The sequence below is a fragment of the Theropithecus gelada genome, chromosome 9, assembly GCF_003255815.1.
Source record: "Theropithecus gelada isolate Dixy chromosome 9, Tgel_1.0, whole genome shotgun sequence".
Taxonomy (NCBI): Eukaryota; Metazoa; Chordata; class Mammalia; order Primates; family Cercopithecidae; genus Theropithecus; species Theropithecus gelada.
Window position 1 is genome coordinate 20,985,505 of NC_037677.1, and position 18,545 is coordinate 21,004,049.

Consider the following 18,545-nt stretch of genomic DNA (forward strand, 5'->3'; position numbering starts at 1 on the left):
TTTCGAAGTCCCTTTTTGTTATCTTTAGGCCAGCTCAAATGCATGCGGTCATGAGAACAGACCTCCCTAGAACCTCTGAGGTCCACAGCAGCTTGGCTCTCATCATTTTATTTGTGTTGAGGTCATCGTTCATCGTTAGATGCCATGTTTTCATAATTTATAGGGATACTAATCCACTAAGAAATGATTTCACCAAGGAATTTCTCAAAGGTCTGCTCAAAGAGTATGAAAATCTCAGTGATCCCTCAAGACAATATCGTCTATATCATTTTACCACAAGCAAAGGGCAAACTCATGTCCAGGTAAGGTACAGTCACATACGCACAGCTATACAATTTCTCCATTCCCTGATTTCTGTTTTAAAAATCGACATGCCACACTCTGGAAAATAGGAAAGTGTCATATGACAACACAATGCCCCTGTCCTCTGATAGGGGTGTCTGCCTTTTGTGTGGCCATCGGGCTTGCTCTGCTAGAGTCTGATGCTGGCCCTGCTGAGGACTTGGCATAAGAGTGGTCGAAGTTCAGGGTGGGAGTTAGCCCCTCCCTACGGGGAGTGGACATCCCAGCATTGGAGAGGAGGAAGGATCTTGGAAGCAAAATGGAGCCCTGAAGATGTCCTGAGATAGGAATGAGAGGGGGCATGGTATGGTGGCTCACACCTGTAATCCCAACACTTTGGGAGGTCCAGGTAGGAGGATCACTTGAGGTCAGGAGTTCAAGACCAGCCTGGGCAATATAGTGAGACTCCCATCTCTACAACAAATTTAAAAATAAGCCAGACATCATGATGTATGCCTGTGGTCCCAGCTACTCTGAGAGATCAAGGTGGGAGGATTGCTTGAGCCTGGGTGTTTGAGGCTGCAGTAAGCAGTGATTGCACCACTGTACTCTGGTCTGGACAACAGAGTACAAGAAAAAAAAAATGAAATAAGAAGGAACACCTCTGTCTTTATGGGCCTCTGTGTTTTACTTCTCTTGCAGGCCTTGAGGCAGAATCAAACATGCCCACTGTCCTGTGAACACAGGGGTAAAGCCATGTGGGAAGGTGACCATGAAGAGACAGTAATTGGAAAATGCAGTGATATGATTTTATAAGCCAGATTATTTAACATCATGTTCCTCTTTAGAATTATATCCTTACAATTGTCCCTTTCCATTTGTTGAACTCGAGTTTAAGTGGTTAGCCTGAACACAATAGTGTCAAAGACTCAACAAGCAAGACTAGAAGTCCTGCCATTTTTGCCCACAGGAAGAATCTCCCTTTTTAGAAACCCTGGCATATCTGGGTTTTATATTATTCACAGTCAGGCCGGGCACAGTGGCTCACGCCTGTAATCTCAGCACTTTGGGAGGCTGAGATGGGCAGATCACTTGAGGCCAGGAGTTTGAGACCAGTCTGGGCAACATGGTGAAACCCCATCTCTCCTAAAAATACAAAAATTAGCTGAGCGTGGTGGCACATGCCTGTAGTGCCAGCTGCTTGGGAGGCTGAGGCATGAGAATCACTTGAACCTGAGACATGGAAGTCGCAGTGAGCCAAGATCACACTGTTACACTCCAGCCTGTGCAATAGAGCCGACTGTCTATATATATATCTCTCTCTCACAGTTTAGTGAATAATGCTCTCACTTTTGATTGGGTAAAGATGGAGAGGGAGGTAAACAGCACACTATTTGGATTCAATTTAACCCCTGTAGATGAGGAAGAGGTATAGATAATATTCATATTACTGCCCAAACCTGCAAGTCTCAAGCCTTTGCAGACCCCTTAGCTCTGGACAAACCATGAGAGTTGGTCACTATCCAGGATAGATTCACAAACACAATGAAGTGGCCAGAAGGCCAAGTTCCATCATGAAGGCTGACCACAGCCCCTAAATCAACCTTGGTCTTCTGGAGCGATAGACCCATGATGAATACTCAACATCAAGTACTGGAGCACAGAGGGTGGCTGCCTCTAGGCAAGGAGATTCTCCCACATTCTGATAGTTTCAGCCTTGCTGTCTACACAGCATACATTACTTTTGAAATTAAAAAAACAAAAAAGAAGGAAGAAGGAAGAAAGGAAAGACGGAAGGAAAGACTCATTCTTCATCCCAAATTGCTTTCCTTAGCTTAGACTCAACCTCTGTTGGTATCATAGGTTGGTCCATTCTCTAATCTTGGCCACTACTGAAGACAAGCTGCCTTGAAAACACAATCTCATTGCAAGTATACACACACACACACACACACACACACATATATATACACACACACACATATATGTATGTAGGCCGAGCCTGGAGGTTCACACCTATAATCCCAACACTTTGGGAGGCCAAAGTGGGCGGATCACTGACTCCAGGAGTTCGAGACCAGCCTGGGCAACATGGCAAAACCTGGTCTCTACCAAAAATACAAAAAATTAGCCAAGCCTGGTGGTGCATACATGTAGTCTCAGATACCCTGGAGGCCGAGGCAGGAGGATTACTTGAGCCCAGGAGGTGGAGGTTGCAGTGAGTCGTAATCTCACCACCACACTCCAGCTTTGGCAACAGAGTGAGACCCTCTCTAAAAAACTGTGTGTGTGTGTGTGTATATATATATACGTGTATATATATACACACACACATATATACACACATATACATATATATATGTATATATATATTCCATCTGTGCTCCCTTTCTCACACTCTTCTCCACCCCAGTTAGTAAAATGATTGTGAACAAGGTTCATCCCACAAAAGAAGAAAACTCAAACCTGATACCATCAGTGTTTCCCCAGTTGTTTTCTTGTTTTGATTCATTCAGACTTGAATTCCAGGTGACCAACTCTCCTGTTTGCCCAGAACTAAGGGGTTTTCCAGAGCTTGAGACTTTCCCTTTTAAACCTGGAATAGTCCCCAGCAAACTGGAGCCATTGCTCTCCCTAAGTCAGCTGGGCGAGGCCGGATCCTGGTGCTCCTGAGGCTCTTGGCAACTTCTGTACCAAAGCTTATGTGAGTACATCATTTCAAACGCAATAATCCCACATCACTGCTTCATCAAGTCAGGTTCTTGGTCACAAGAGGCCAAATTAGCAATCTTGTCAGCACTCCCTTGGCCCCAGCTACCATTTTCAATTATAGCCAAAGGAGGTAAACTCCTTCAAACTAGGTTCCAACTTAATTCTACATCTAACCAGACCTGATTGAAACTCCTCAAAACACAACAATTAAAACTAAGAAACAGACAAACCCTTAGGCTAAGGATTAAAGACAAGAGAAGTAAACATTCCCAGTTATTGTCTGGGCTATCAGGACCAAAAAGGGACTTTGAACATATTACAGCAGGTGGCTTAAGACTGGACCAGGAACCATCTCCTTTATGCTAAGTCCTTCGGGATTGTCTCCTGTTTTCAATTAAATGTGAAATTATTCCTGTAGATCCTATAGTTTTTGTGTTTTAAACGTCAACCATTAGAACTCAATGACTGCTCGTGTGGGAGCAGAAAGTCCCTTTGACTGGAAAAAAAATACACGGTTGACCCTTGAACTGCAAGTTTCCACTTACATGTGGATTTTCTTCCACCCCTGCCACACCCGAGACAGCAAAACCAACTTTCTTCTCCCTCCTCCTCCCCAGCCTACTCAACACAGAGAAAACTAGAATGAAGACCTTTATGACGATCCACTCCCACTTAATGAATAATAAATACATTTTCTCTTCCTTATAATTTCCTTAATAACATTTCCTTATCTTTAGCTGACTTTATTGTAAGAATACGGTACAGAATACATAGAACATACAAAATATGTGTTAATCAAAGGTTTATCTTACGGGTAAGGTTTCCCGTCAATAGCAGGCTATGTGAGTCGTTAAGTTTTTGGGAAGGCAAAAGTTATACACAGATTTTGGAGTATTCGGGAGTATGCATAGCGCCTCTAACCTTCAAGCTGCTCAAGGGTCAATTGTACCTCAAAACATAAAATGGCAATGCTCTGAACACGGGGTGTGACTCTTATTTTCAGCCACTAGCTACCCTTGTTAAAACGGAACTGTATCATCTAGTGAGGTGGTCCTAGGAAGGAAATTACAGTTGCCCATGTTCCTCCTAGATATTTAAAGATGTCTCAGTACAAAGCTCTCAGGAAATCCTCAGAATGTTCTATCATTTCAAACTCTCTGACTTGGAAGAGAAGCTGTAAGAGTAAAGAAGAGGGGAGAAAGCTATGAATCCCCTACATACTAGTAGGGTTTATTTCATGATGACGCCATCTTGTTTTTAGCTTCTGCCAGCTGGGTGGTTCTCGGGCATTGGAAACTCTAAAGCTTGCCACGGGAACATGGGAAAATTCTGAACTGCGGAAGGGCACTAGATGAGGATCATCTCAGCACAGAGAGAAAACAAAAGGAAGGGATATGAGTCTTGGTGAGATCTGCATGAACTTCATCGTGATTGCAAAAGGGTTGACTAGGGTAGAAAAAGAAGCTGAGTTGGAGAGAGATTAGAGATTGCAAGCAGCTTCCCTGCAACACTGCCTGCATTGGGAAGGCTCCATTCAAAACCATCTAAATACCCGTTACGGAAAAATAGACTTGCATTGTAGAATAAGGGGAAAAGGTCACTGCTTGGTGGTCTTAGCTTTTTATACTTTCCAATTCTTCTGCACCCTCAAAATGATAGCCACATTCAGGGCATGTGGAGTAAATGAATGCTCTTTACCCAGGCTGCCCCCCACAAAGGACGAGGGCAGTTGCCCAGAGAGAGGCCTCTGCTGGGGCTGCTGCTCCCGGTGTAGGGGCTAATTAGGACATGCAAGGTCCCCAACGCTTCTGTGGTGTGGGTTGGCCCGTGGATGGATTTTCCATTCGATCTTTAATTTTTTTCCCCTCACATTTTCCACATGGCACTAAAATTACTCTTCAGAAAAGCATTTATCTTCCTATTGCTGCTTCACAGCCTGTCACCAGTAGAGGATTTTCAGGAAGGACTAGCTGGTACCTGTAAAAATATCCACTGACTTTTACGAGTGGAACATCACCAAAAAATCCTATTTCCTTTCCTCCCTGTTCCCTCCCAACCCATCCTTTCCCTGCTACCCACTCAACTCATAAACTCAGTAAAAAGATTTCAACATTTCTCATTCTTTTTCTCACTTTTTTCTTCAATTTTTTTGTTGTTTTTGGAAAATTTATTTTGAGAAGAAGCTTCATTTCCAGTACCTGTAGCTGACTTCCAGAAACCCATGAGAAAATGCACAATGAGATATCCCAGTGTGTCTTGTTTTATTAATATCAAAGTGTAATGTGTGTTTGCATTGCTCAACAGGGATTTTTGTTTTCATTTGTTTTTATTTTGTTGTGTGTGTGTGTAAGAACTAAAGAACTATTTCCTCTGGGTTTTTTTTTTAACTTTTTTATCATAAAAAAGCTAACTTTTATAATTCATGCTGGAATATTTGGAAATAGGAAAATAGAGAAGAAAAAAAACTTCCAACAAACTAAAAGCCAGGAATGCTAATATTAATATTTTAGCATATTTTTCCATGCTATTTCCTGAAGTTATTGTTTTTATGTGATGGTTTAGATTTACGGGGAAGGTCATCAACTCAATTCAAGTGTTCTTTCCCTGAGAAGCCTTTCCTTGACTTCCCCTCATGTTCACTCCATCACAATGAATTGTAAGTATTCTCTGTGTACACATTTGTGTCACTTACTTGACTAACAGCTCCTGTTTGGTGGAAGCTTTCTTTAGTTCATCTTAGTTACTCTAGGATCTAACGTGTGGCAATAAATTCAACAATCAAAACAAATACTGATTTGCACAGCCTCTGCACTGGGGCAGTTACCAGAGACTGAGTATTCATCAGTGAAACAGACAGATGTGAGGAGGGCCAGCCACGGGTTGTGAAAAGAGGAGGGGCAGAGACATGGTGAGAGAAGGAGGGCTTATAGAAAGGCAGGGGCCAAACCAAGTAGGGCCATATGAGCTGGGCAATAGGGAGCCACTGAAAGATTTATACAGGCATCACACTTTCCCTGGATGCTGTGTAGGAAGAGATCGAAGCCTTCCACAAGTGGAATCAAGTAAACCACTTAAGAAGCTTATGGTGAGCTGGGCACAGTGGCTGACACCTGTAATCTCAGCATTTTCGGTGGCCGAGGCAAGATGATCACTTAAGGACAGTAGTTTGAGACCAGCCTGGGCAACACAGCAAAACCTTGTCTCTACAAAAAATATGTATATATTTAAAGATTAACTGAGCATCATGGTGTGGCCTGTAGTCCTAGCTGCCTGGGAGACTGAGGTGGGAGGATCGCTTGAGCCCAGGAGGTGGTGGCTACGGTGAGCTATGATTGTACCACTGCACTCGAGCCTGGACAACAGAGCAAAACCATGCCCCAGCTCCTCCTCCCCACAATAAAGGAAGAAGTAGAAGGAGAAGAAAAAACTGGTGGTGGCTTGGACTATAGTGAGAGAAGAGGTAACAGGTGGACTGATTCAAGATGTATTTTAGAGGTAGAATAGTCCGGAATTTCTGACAAATCAGCTATGAAGATAAGTATAGGGGAAGAGACACGTAGGCCATCCAGATTTCTGAATGGCCATCCAGGTTTCGGAATGGAGCCACAGGTGGATGAAGGAGTGATTTATTGAGACAGGGAAGACAGGAGAGAAATAGACTGAAGTGGCAGGAATCAAGAGTTCATTCTGGGACATATTAACTTTGGGATGCTTGTGAAATTGCTACATGGGAGTGGAGAGTGGGCAGTTGGATACACAAGTCTGAAGTTCAGAGGAGCAGTGGTCTAAGCTGAGGCTATAAATTCAGGAATCACCAGCAAATAAATGCTATTTAAAGCCGTGGGTCAAGTTGGGACCACCCACAGAGAGTGTGGTAAGAGCAGTGGAGGGCTCAGGAACACAGTCATATAGCTGTGTTAGGAGGGAAGGAGGAGCCAGCAACGGAACTGGAAAAGACAAAGAAACCCAGGGGAGGTGGTGACTGCCCTTGAGCAAGGAGCAAGATGAAGGCAGAAAGCTGAGGCCGGGCACAGTGGCTCACGGCTGCAATCCCAGCACTTCGGGAGGCCAAGACGGGCAGATGATTTGAGGGCAAGAGTTCGAGACCAGCCTGGACAAAATGGCAAAACCCCAAATCTACTAAAAATACAAAAATTAGCAGGCATGGTGGCACATGCCTGTAATCCCAGCTACTTGGGAGGCTGAGGCAGAAGGATCACTTGAACTTAGAAGGTGGAACTTGCAGTGAGCCGAGATCACGCCATTGCGCTCCAGCTTGGGCAACAGAGTGAAACTCTGTCTCAAAAAAAAAAAAAAAAAAAAAAAAAGAAAGAAAGAAAGAAAGAAAGAAAGAAAGAAAGAAAGAAAGAAAAGAAAAAAAAGAAAACTGAGCCCTGAGTGTGGCAAGGAGGAGGTCACTGCTCACCTGGAGCAGTAGTCACCATCAAGCAGCAGAAGCGGGAGCCCAACAGGCATGGAGAAGAGGTGAGGTGGTGACATGGCATGCCCAGCTGACTCTTCCATGAATTTTAGGCATAAAAAGCAGACAAATGGAAGGATAGCTGAACATCCTCTAAAGGATCAAGGAAAAACATTCAGAATGTTTGCATGCTGATGGGAATAATCCAGGAGAAAGGGGAAGCTTGATGAGGTTGGAGATAGAGGAGATAATAAAAGGCGGAAGTCCCTGAGATGGTGCAGGGATCGTGTGCAAGGCATGAGCATAGGAATTGGCCTTGGACAGGAGAGGGATGCATGACAATTGTACCTGGAGGGAAGAAAGAGGAAACAGTGGAGGGAGATGATTATAGATGTAGTAGGAGATGGGCTGGGCGCAGTGGCTCATGCCTGTAATCCCAGCACTTTGGGAGGCCGCGGCAGGTGGATCACTTGAGGTCAGGAGTTCGAGACCAGCCTGGCCAAAATAGCGAAACCCTGTCTCTACTAAAAATAGAAAAATTGGGTGGGTGTGGTGGCAGGTGTCTGTAGTCCCAGCTATTCAGGAGGCTGAGGCATGCTGAGAATTGAGAATCACTTGAACCTGACAGGTGGAGGTTGCAGTGAGCCAAGATCATGCCACTGTACTCCAGCCTAGACAGAACAAGGCTCTATCTCAAAGACAGAGAGAGAGAAAAAAAAAAGACACATGGTTGCTGTCTAGTGGGGGTCTGTGATAATTCTTTTCCATATCCTGTTCCACCTTCTCATCCAAGCCTCAAGTCAGCAGTTTTGACGAGAAGATTTAGTGGGAGTCAGAGTTCTCCTTCTTCAAAACAGTGTGATGTGAGGACACCAGGTGAGATCAAGGACGGAAGGTGGGTGAGCATGCCCACTGAGCACACAGGAGCAACCCAATCCAGCCCTGGGGAGGCTGGAAGTCTGAGTTCCGCACGGAAGGAGGAGGAACAGGGAAATACTGGAAGATGCTAAGCAGGGAAGTGACAGGATCTGACTAGAGGCAGAGATGATGTGAGGTGGACGTGGACAGTAGGGTGCTGTGGGAAAGAGACTGGAACAAAAGAGACCAAGTGGGAGGCTGAGAGTTTGAAGCACATGGGAGGTGAGGCAGGCCTGGAATAAAGCGGTGGTATTGGTGGAGAGAAGTGGGCAGATTTCAGAAATACTTAGGAGAAGGGGCCAAGAAGATGAACTTGAATCAAAAACACACTTAATTATAATTTTCTTAAACAAATGTGACTTCATTTTGAACTGCCAGGTGGCTATGTTTGCAAATATATTAACCTAAGGGTCCTTTGGTAAGTCTGATGGTACTCCCAGGCTTCGGTTTGTAAATGCCCTGGTTGAGACATCTCTCTCTTTCCCCTGGCTTCTCAGCACAGTCTAGGCACACAACCTTGGGTAAGTGATTTGTTTTTCCAGCCAAGTGAAGCTACCCAGGGTAGAACTGCAGTTTACTCTGGCCTTCCTCTGCAGCAGGGAGCTGGCCAGTAGCACTCACAGTACCTGGTGACCGTGCAACTGGGTCACACATCATAGTAAAACCTCAGTGATACCTTGCACTAGTGTGGAAGGCTATGTGTCACCACATGCTGTCATCTGTATCATTTGATCCTGTTCGACACTGAGAGGTGAGTAGAACAGAATTAATCATCTCAGTGTTACAGATCACAACACTGGTAGCCCAGAGAGGCTAAGGGAATCCCCTGAGGTCCCAACGCCAAGAAAAAAGGAAAAGGTCAGAACGTCTTGCCCCATACATCACAAGGAACAAGTTTCTTCCTTTGATTATTTTTTTTATGTTTTTGAGAGAAGGTCTTGCTCTGTTGCCCAGGTTAGAGTGCAGTGGCACAAACACAGCTCACTGCAGCCTCAACCTCCTGGGCTCAAACGATCCTCCTGCCTCAGCCTCCCATGTAACTGGGACTACAGGCGTGCGCCATCATATTTGGCTAATTGTTTTACTCTTTGTAAAGACAGGGGTCTCATTTTATTGCGCAGACTGGTCTCGAATTCCTGGACTCAAGTGATCCTCCCACCTCAGCCTCCCAAAGTGCTAGGATTACAGGCATGAACCACTGCACCAGGCCATTCTTCATTCTAGAGCCATACCTTTTAATGTCTTCCTCTACGGTGACAAGATGTGACTGTGTGGACTCTCAGAACATGTGTTTCTAATTAAGAACTCTTGAACTCTACAGCTGGAAAGGCCTCAAAACATCAGTGTAGTGGCTCCTGGCTGTGCCCACATCATCAGAAAGCATTTATTCAGTATCTTCTTAGGCCCTTTCGCTATCGTCCAACGGAAAGAATTAATTTTCAACAGATAAATTGATTATTTTCCCCAACTTGCCCAATCTAGTGGGCAAATCAGGGAATGATTCTATAATTTGCATCTATGGCCTACAATTCCAGCATCATTTAAGCAAATAGCTCACCCAAGAAGAAATCACAAGTCCTGCCTCCCGCCTTCCCCCCAGGGTTTGGCTCATGGGCTCACTCAATTCCAGGCCTCAAAAGATCTTTTCTTTCGCCTTGATTCTGTTCTGCTTGCATTAGAAAGTAATTGTTTTGGGCTCCTCTTTCTCCTCCTATTTTCTTGTTTCTTCTTCCCACTTCTCAATCTGAGTGTTGGTGAGGAAAATTTAGAAGGATTCAGAATTGAGAAGACAGTGATTCAAAGAGGTGAGTGGGCCAGGTGCAGTGGCTCACCCCTGTCACCTCAGCACTTTGGGAAGCTGAGGTGGAAGGATCATTTGAGGCCACGAGTTGGAGACCAGCCTGGCTGACATAGTGAAACTTTACCTCTGGCAAAAATTTAAAAATTAGCCTGGGCCGGTGGTGCGTGTCTGTGGTCCCAGCTAGTCAGGAGGCTGAGGTGGGAGGATCACCTGAGCCTAGGAGTTCAAGGCTGCAGTGAGCTATGATGGCACCACTGCACTCCAGCTCATGTGATAGAGCAAGACCTTGTCTCAAAAAGAGACGTGAAGAAGCAAAGGAGGGCCATAAGCTGGAGGAGGGTCTAGAAAAAGGGGCCAGAGTAAGACAAGGAGCACAGAGAGGGGGCAAGCCTAAAAGACACTCAGCATTTACAACCCATGAGAAACGAATACCATACAGGGGTTTTTTTAATTAAAATTATCCTAAAATATATTAGAGAAAATTGTGTTTTTTTTAAATGTTATTTTTTCAAGGGGAAGGGCTTACCAAGACTAAAATCACCACCGTAGTAGTTCAAGGATAGAGAATTTATTCTAGAGAATCACAGAGGTGCAATGCCGGGTAGAAGGATAAGGAGGAAGGAGATGGGGAACCCCGGCCCAGGACCGCATGTCAGAGAGCACAGAGCAAGCCAGCCTGGAGGGCCAGGGCGGGAGGGAGGCCGGGGCCCACGACCAGGACCAGAGCAGAGCAACCCAGAGCAGGATGAGGCAGAGACAAGACCAGGAATTGGTGAAGGCGTGTGGGAGTGGAGCAGGGGCCCTGAAAACCATTTCAGTCTTACAGGTACAGGATCCCGGCACCAGCCTTCACTGACTTTACCCCATTACCTAAACTGGGTTAAATGCCACCCTGTTACATATGCATGCAGCAATGAGTGCTTTGTATAATTTCTACCAAAAAATTTATTTTAAGCCATAAACCATGGAAAAAGACACTACACACACACACGCACGTGCACCCACCCACCCACACACACACACACACACACACGTGCTTACCAAACATTAGGAAAAAATAAAAGTAATGTCCTTAATATTCCATTTAATTTTCTAGCCCTCCCATTTATTCTCAGTTTATTTTTTTCTGCATATTTGGAGTTTAAATGTCCCTTTCTTTCTGAAGTAGTGGTGATAGTTTTCCCACCTGCTCATCTCTCATTGAGCTTCTCATTGTTCAAGTCACTTTAGACGCATCTCTGTGCACTCTATTTAAGTACATTTCCCCCCAACGATCCCATTGTTTTGTAATTGCACCCTGTGGGTTTGTTTTATCAGACTCAAGAAAACTTTCTGATGGCCATGGTTGCTCATGCCTGCAGTTCCAATATTTTGGGAGGCAGAAGCAGGAGGACTGCTTGAGACCATGAATTTGAGACCAGTCTGGGCAACATAGTAAGATCCCTCTTCACAAAACTTTTTTTTAATTAGCTGGGTATGGCAGTACATGCCTGCAGTCCCAACTACTGGGGAGGTTGAGGTAGGAAGATCGCTTGAGCCCAGGAGTATTAGGCTGCAGTGAGCTTTGATCACCCCACTGCACTCCAGCCTGAGTGCAGAGCAAGACCCCATCTCAAGAAGGGAGTGAGAGAGAAATTGTTCAGCTTCACAGAACACAAGACTGCTGCTCAAAGTGGCATAAAGCATCAGCAATGTGTACTAGATTATCGAGCACACTGTCCCCTTTCAGGACACCTCCAAAGTTGATTCATTCAAAAGCACAGTGACTCAAGGACACACTCCCCTTCCGTTTTCTGACTCTGCTATCCACAGCATGTTAGTCTCTCTCACCTGAATCCCTTCCTTGTTCAAAAGGGCTGCCTCCAAGGTCCCAGGGTCACCTGCTGACACAATGACCTCCAGTACAAGAGAGACTATGTCTTCCTCCTCTATGAGTCTTTTCAAGAACCATTCCTCGAAGCCCCCTGTATCAGTCAAGGTTTGAGCAGGGAAGAGCTTGCATTCTCAGAGAATTTAATAGAAGTGAATTTAGTGGAGGGGTTGTTTAAAGACTGCAAGCAAGCAAAGTTAAGAGAACCAAGGAGGAAAGGTGAAATGCCAAGGATTATAGCAGAGAGTCCTCCTGCTTCTGGTCCTGAAGGAGAAAGAAGAAAGGAAGTTTCCACCCTTCATAAAGAGAGCTGTAGCTGAGGAAGAGAGCTTGCCCGACATGGGAGCTGTGCCTTACAGGAATGTGGCTACTGTCTGGATCGCAGCCAGGAGGAAGGGAGACTGAGGTCGAATTATGAATACTCTGCCCTCCTAGCAATGCCTCCATTAGCCGAATCCAGTGGAATGCCAGAGGACAAGGAAGACTTCACAGCGCAATACTTAGAGGTCAACCTCCTGGGGCACAAAGCAGAAAAAGACAGATGAGTTCTGGATGGAGCGGGACAAATGGAAACAGACCAGCATAAACCCCTAACAGACCTTCCCATGTACATAGCAGTCCAGAAAAGGATCTCATGCCTCCCCTTAAGCCAATCACTTTCAAGGATATTGACTTAGAGGCTTCGACTTGTCAAGATTAAATTTTAACTCATATGGGAGAGGGATAAACTCCCACATGAAATTGAAGTTTTGCCAAAAAGGAAGGAGAGAGGAATATCTGCCACAGTAAATATTTCTAGAAAAATATATATACATATCTTTGACAATCTCTTTTTAAGAACTATTTTTACCTGATAAAATAAAAATATTAAAAACGTTAAGCAAGGCTTCAAAAGTGTCTTTTGGAAATTTACTAGTCAATGAAATCTAAAAAGCTTTGGAATAGCTTCTACACACTTAAAGAAACAAAAGACTATTTAGCCTTGTTAGGATTTAGGGGTTGAGACTGAAAAAAAAAAAGATCTGGAGCCTAAAAGCTGCAAAACACAGGTCCATAATCTAGAGGGTGAGGAGGCAGATGGCCAGTTAAAACAGTTCTCTGCGGGACACTCTCCAGTGCTGTGTCTACTGGAGTTTTAAGTGGTTCACAGAGGTGATCCTGGGGAAGACCAACACATGTCCTCTCCTGTTCTGAAGCAGATCACAATGCACATATCACATGTAATCCGTACCCAATGCAACAATTATTACAAGAGACACAAAGGCAAAGGTAACCGTTTCTTACTTAGCCTAAAAGTCACTCCCATCGTGACCTCTTTATTGAAAGAAGAACAAGCTAGGAGATGAAATGTGTGAATTGCAGACATACATCCCTGAACTGTATCATGATGAGTAGTTGATCATTTTGTTTAACTGCAATCAGCAAAACATTTAAAACGTTTGCCTTCTGTTCCCGAAATGCAGATGTTAGAACTATGAAGAATGTACTGTGACCTCGATTTCCTTTATCTATGTTAAACTTCCAGTTGCCTTCCATCCAGACAATTCTGGCATGAAGAACTTAAGTATTAAATGAAACAAAGGCTACGAATTAAAATCAAGAAATAAACATTTATCAAATGTCAACAGTACCAAGACCTAGAAACACAAAGGCAACAAAGATGTCAGATGCCTGGCTCAATGGATGACAAGCAAACAGGTATACATAAATAGCTTGGTGCCAGTTACATTTTGAGAGATGTCCTCCTATGTGTTCTCATAGGTATGTTTTAACTCAAGGGGGAACCAGCTAATACCAGGAAAACTATTGGCACGTCTTTGGCTAAGCATTTTTGTTACTTAGAGCATAGTTATTTGTTAACTCAAGTAAAATCCTTAGCTCTGACAGCAAACAACTTATAAAAATCACAGGCGGGGAGCAGTGGTTCACGCCTGTAATCCCAGCACTTTGGGAGGCCGAGGTGGACAGATCACGAGGTCAGGAGATCAAGACCATCCTGGCTAACACAGTGAAACCCCGTCTCTACTAAAAATACAAAAAATTAGCCAGGCGTAGTGGCAGGCGCCTATAGTCCCAGCTACTCAGGAGGCTGAGGCAGGAGAATCGTTTGAACCTGGGAGATGGAGGTTGTAGTGAGCCTAGATCGCACCACTGTACTCCAGCCTAGGGGACAGAGTGAGACTCCATCCCAAAATAACAATAATAATAATAATAATAATAATAATAATAAAACAATTACAAAGTAGCCAAATTAGTCCCTCAATCCTCAGATTTCAGATGGTGATTTCTTCTTTACTTTTTTTTTCTTTTTTTTTGAGACGAGGTTTAGCTGTCACCCAGGCTGGGGTGCAGCAATGCAATGAGGACTCACTGAAGCCTCTACCTCCTGGGCTCAGGTGATCCTCCCACTTCAGCCTCCTGAGTAGCTGGGACCACAGGCATGTACCACCATGCCAGGCTAATTTTTAGTATTTTTTCTAGAGACAGGGTTTCACCATTTGCCCAGACTGGTCTCAAACTCCTGGGCTCAAGGAATCCTCCCACCTCAGCCTCCCAAAATGCCAAGATTACAGGCATGCTTGGCCTCTCCTTCATTCTCACACATTTGTGATTGTAATGAAGGCGGAGTAGTGTAACCACAGTTCTATAGGACGGAAGAAATTGGCAGATAAGCCCGTTGTATCTTTCAAGCACAGGCATTCTGCCAGTCGCCATTTATCTTTACACTTGTACAAACAAGCTCATGGCTAAGGAAGCATTAAGATAATGATGAAGAAGAAGAAATCATTTGAAGGCAGTTAGAATAGACCTTTAGAAGGAAACGGTTCTTAAGAAGGAATCTCGTGATTGAAGGAGATATTGATAAAATGAGAATGGCTGGAAAACGGTCTAGTAATAGTCAACATCCGAAGAAGATGTTGAAGGTGTTGGCTTGGCTGGAATCTAAGTTCTGAGAAGACTGGTTATTAAAGGGAGGAGATTTGTGGATAAAGATGCAACAAATCTCAAAGTCCATGGGCTTCGAGCTTTAAAAGAGAAAAAAGGAAAAGACTGGATGATGGAAACCCAAATAAAGATTCTTAGGTAAAAGATTATGTTCTTTGTATAAAAGCTATTTTGAGGAACTGGTTTTGTTTACTAAGTGCCTAGATGAAGCAATGGAAAGACTTTCCCACTCCCACCCTTGTCTTAGCTGTTGTGAGAAGCCATGTGACCTCTTCCTAAGTCTGAGGAATTGAGCTGTTGTCAAGGATCTCAAATCTTTTTTTTAAAGTGTCAGCCAAGATGGTGTTGTTGTCTAAACCTAGTAAACATATATGATTGCGGTGCCACAAATAGCACTAGGAAATAAAAAAGGCAAGAGAGTGTTGAAACAGAAGGCGAAGAGTGTATCCACTACTGTCCTCAATTTTGGGTGACTATCAAACATTCAAGAGGAAGTGGCTCAGCCATTGAAGGTGCTTAATCTAAATGTGAGACCAGTTTGGTTTTGTTGCCCAGAATTTAGCTGCTTCCAAAATACAAAAAGCAAATTCCGTAACAAGCAAGAAACGTCTGTGTGCAATTCATAGAACCCCAGCCTAACTCTGGTCGAAGGGAGTAGGATAGATGCTTACATTTAAAACAAAAATTTTGCATCTGTAATTAATGTAGATTTATCTTCAATGTAGTTTTCCTACTTAACTTCCAGAATATTTTAACTGTACGAGCCCCTGCATTAAAATACTGTAATGAGAAAATCTGGTACTACTTTGTGAATCAACTTTTTAAATGGGTATAAACATTTCCATGTGTTAGCGAGCCTCTGCAAAGCCATTTACTGTACCCGACTGCCTTATCTGTGGCTAAACAGACTACAACTGAGCAGACCAGAGCATCATGTCAGTTGCATCCTCAGGAAAGCAGACAATGAGGTTGAGTTAGAAGTGCAAGAGATTTGGGGTTGGGGGGTAATGTTTGTAAAAAGCGTAAGAGGAAATATGAAGATTGCCCAAGCATGGAAAGCCTTCAGATCACGATGCAGATTTGACACTTACAAAAGGAAAAAGGGTAGAAAACAAGATAGACAAGAGAGAGTCTCAGATTTTGGTGGGTTGGGCACGGATTTGACCAACGTGATGGGAAGCTCTGGAGCAAAGAGGATTCCTGTGTTGGACAGACGCAGCCTTGGTACTGCCATGGTGCCGGTATTGGCTGGGAGCTGCCTAGAAAAAGTGTGGTCTTGGTTCAAAAGCTGAAGCAGATCCTCCAGGTACTGCAGCTAGAAGCTGTCAGCTGCCCACACTCCTTGCAGCTGCCAGGTAAGTCCTTTCTCCAATGAAGATCTGAGTCATTGCACACCTCAATGCCTACCTCCATCCATCCCTACAGGGCATCCAGTAATCTTCAAAACATCTGGGAGTTTTTTCCCAGAGTAGAGTGACTTGAATAAATGTCCTTTGGGGAAAGACAAAAGGAATGATACCATCATAGGCTTCGTGTGGTGTTGCTGGGTCCTTCATCCTGGGAATGTGGCCACCCTTTCTATTGGGGGATTCCAGGTCTGAAAACTGCCTCAGGTTCTAGGTACTAGACAAGGGACTGCAAATGTTTGATAGAGCAAACACCCTCAGCCTCCTGGGCATCCTTGTCAGCCTTTTTTTTTTTTTTTTTTTTTTTTGGTACAGGATCTCACTCTGTCGCCCAAGCTGGAGTGAAGTGGCACAATCTCAGCTCACTGCAACCTCTATCTTCCTGGCTCAAGTGATTCTCCTGCCTCAGCCTCCCAAGTAGCTGGGACCACAGGTGTACACCACCACGCCCAGCTAATTTTTGTATTTTTAGTGGAGACAGGGTTTCACCATGTTGGTCAGGCAAGTCTTGAATTCCTGACCTCAAGTGATCCACCCACCTCAGCCTCCCAAAGTGCTGGGATTACAGGTGGGAGCCACCATGCCCGGCCTGTGTTGGCTTTCTTTTAATTAGATGTATTAAGAAGTATCCTCACAAGATTCCCCTCTGTTTCACCCCATATCACTGCTCTCTGTGGGTTCAACTCCACAACAGCCTTTCATACCACCAGTTGTGGTCTGCAGAGGAAAGCCTCCAGCTAATTTCCCAATGGCTTGGTGAATGCTGTGTTCTCCAGACCTCCTTGTGCTTCGTAATCCTCTGGTGGGTCTTCTGATCACCATAATATACCCTCTCCAGCATGTTCACTTCCCTGAGCCTTTAAAAATCTGTTTCAGCTCCACTCAGCATGGACCTATCTCCAGGCTTGTTGAACCACCCAAGCAGCAAGTTTGCACTATCCTCTAGGGTCTTTGCCAAGCATTAAGTCCCACATCCTGAGAAAATGCCCTCAAGTCCCTTTATTTGCCTTTATCCTGCTCCTTGATTAAGCACCTTCGAAATCCAGTTCCTTCCTTCTAGTACATGGGGGCTAATTACTCACAGTTTGGGGGAGGTACAGTCTCCTTCTAGCTCATCAATGTTGCCATAATATTCTTGGCTTGGTGATGTTGTGACTTACCTCTAGTGATTGGTCTGGCAAGCAGGCAAGAAGTTGAGGATCCTGAGAAACCCTCTTGGCCCATGGAAACGGAATTCTGTGGTGGGAGTTCCAGATCATAACAGGGAAGGGTGAGCCACCGCTGCAGGCTCCGAGGGCTTAGAAGAGTTTGAGAACTCAAAATATTTGGAGGCATCCACCCAAATGTCCCCATTCCGTGCAAAAGAGCTCCATGTTTTCCCAACCAGTCCTCTGATCTTTGCGTAATGATAATCATCTTTGAAGCTAAGCAAGCCTATTAAATCCATAGTTTGGTCTTCTGCTTTTTCTACACTGAATTGAGTGAATATGGGCTTCTTTCCTGGAGGCCCTCAGGCCTTCACACTTGGCTTTCAATTGCTCCCTACCTGCCTACAGCTTTTCATTATCCTACTGTAGAGCCTCAATGAAATTGAGCAACAACCAGCCAATTCCATTGTCCTTGGATACCTTGCTTCTCTCTGACCTCTCAAATGCCTCAACCTTCTCTCCATCCAGGGTTTTCCTGTCCACCAGAACATTCTTCCAAGTCACTGAATAAAAGTTTTAGGCAGGGCTCAGTGGTCCATGCCTATAATCCCAACACTTTGGGAGGACAAGGCAAGAGGATCACTAAAGGCCAGGAGTTAAAGACCAGCCTGAGCCTTGCTCAGCTGCCCAGGCTGCAGTGCAGTGGCATGATCATAGCTCACTGCAGCCTCGAGCTCCTGGGCTCAAGCAGTCCTCCCGCCTCAACCTCCTGAGTAGTTGGGACTCCAGGTATGAGCCACCGTGCCTGGCCCCTACGTTCAGATAGATTTTTAAACTACCTGAGCCAAGTTAACTTTCTTATAGATTGGATGTGCCCTGTGAGAGCAAAAGAAGAGTCAAGGATGACCCAGGGGTTTGCCTTGAGCACCTGGGAAGGTGGAGCAAGCAACATTCCTTGGTGCTTCCAGGGCACACGGCTTCTGAATGGTGCCCATGGGCTTATAAATCCATCTCCTCCCAGGAGACAACACATTTATTTTGT

At 44.6% G+C, this 18,545-nt stretch overlaps 1 protein-coding gene across 1 annotated transcript in view; it reads right to left on the bottom strand.

Annotated features, from left to right (window-relative positions):
* C9H10orf126 (chromosome 9 C10orf126 homolog) overlaps window positions 1–18,545 on the bottom strand; it is a 33,132-nt gene that overhangs the window by 14,484 nt on the left and 103 nt on the right. The window contains 3 exon segments of the mRNA XM_025397991.1: window positions 17,512–17,571; window positions 17,574–17,597; window positions 17,600–17,652. Of these exon segments, the coding sequence (XP_025253776.1) occupies window positions 17,512–17,571; window positions 17,574–17,597; window positions 17,600–17,652 (137 nt within the window).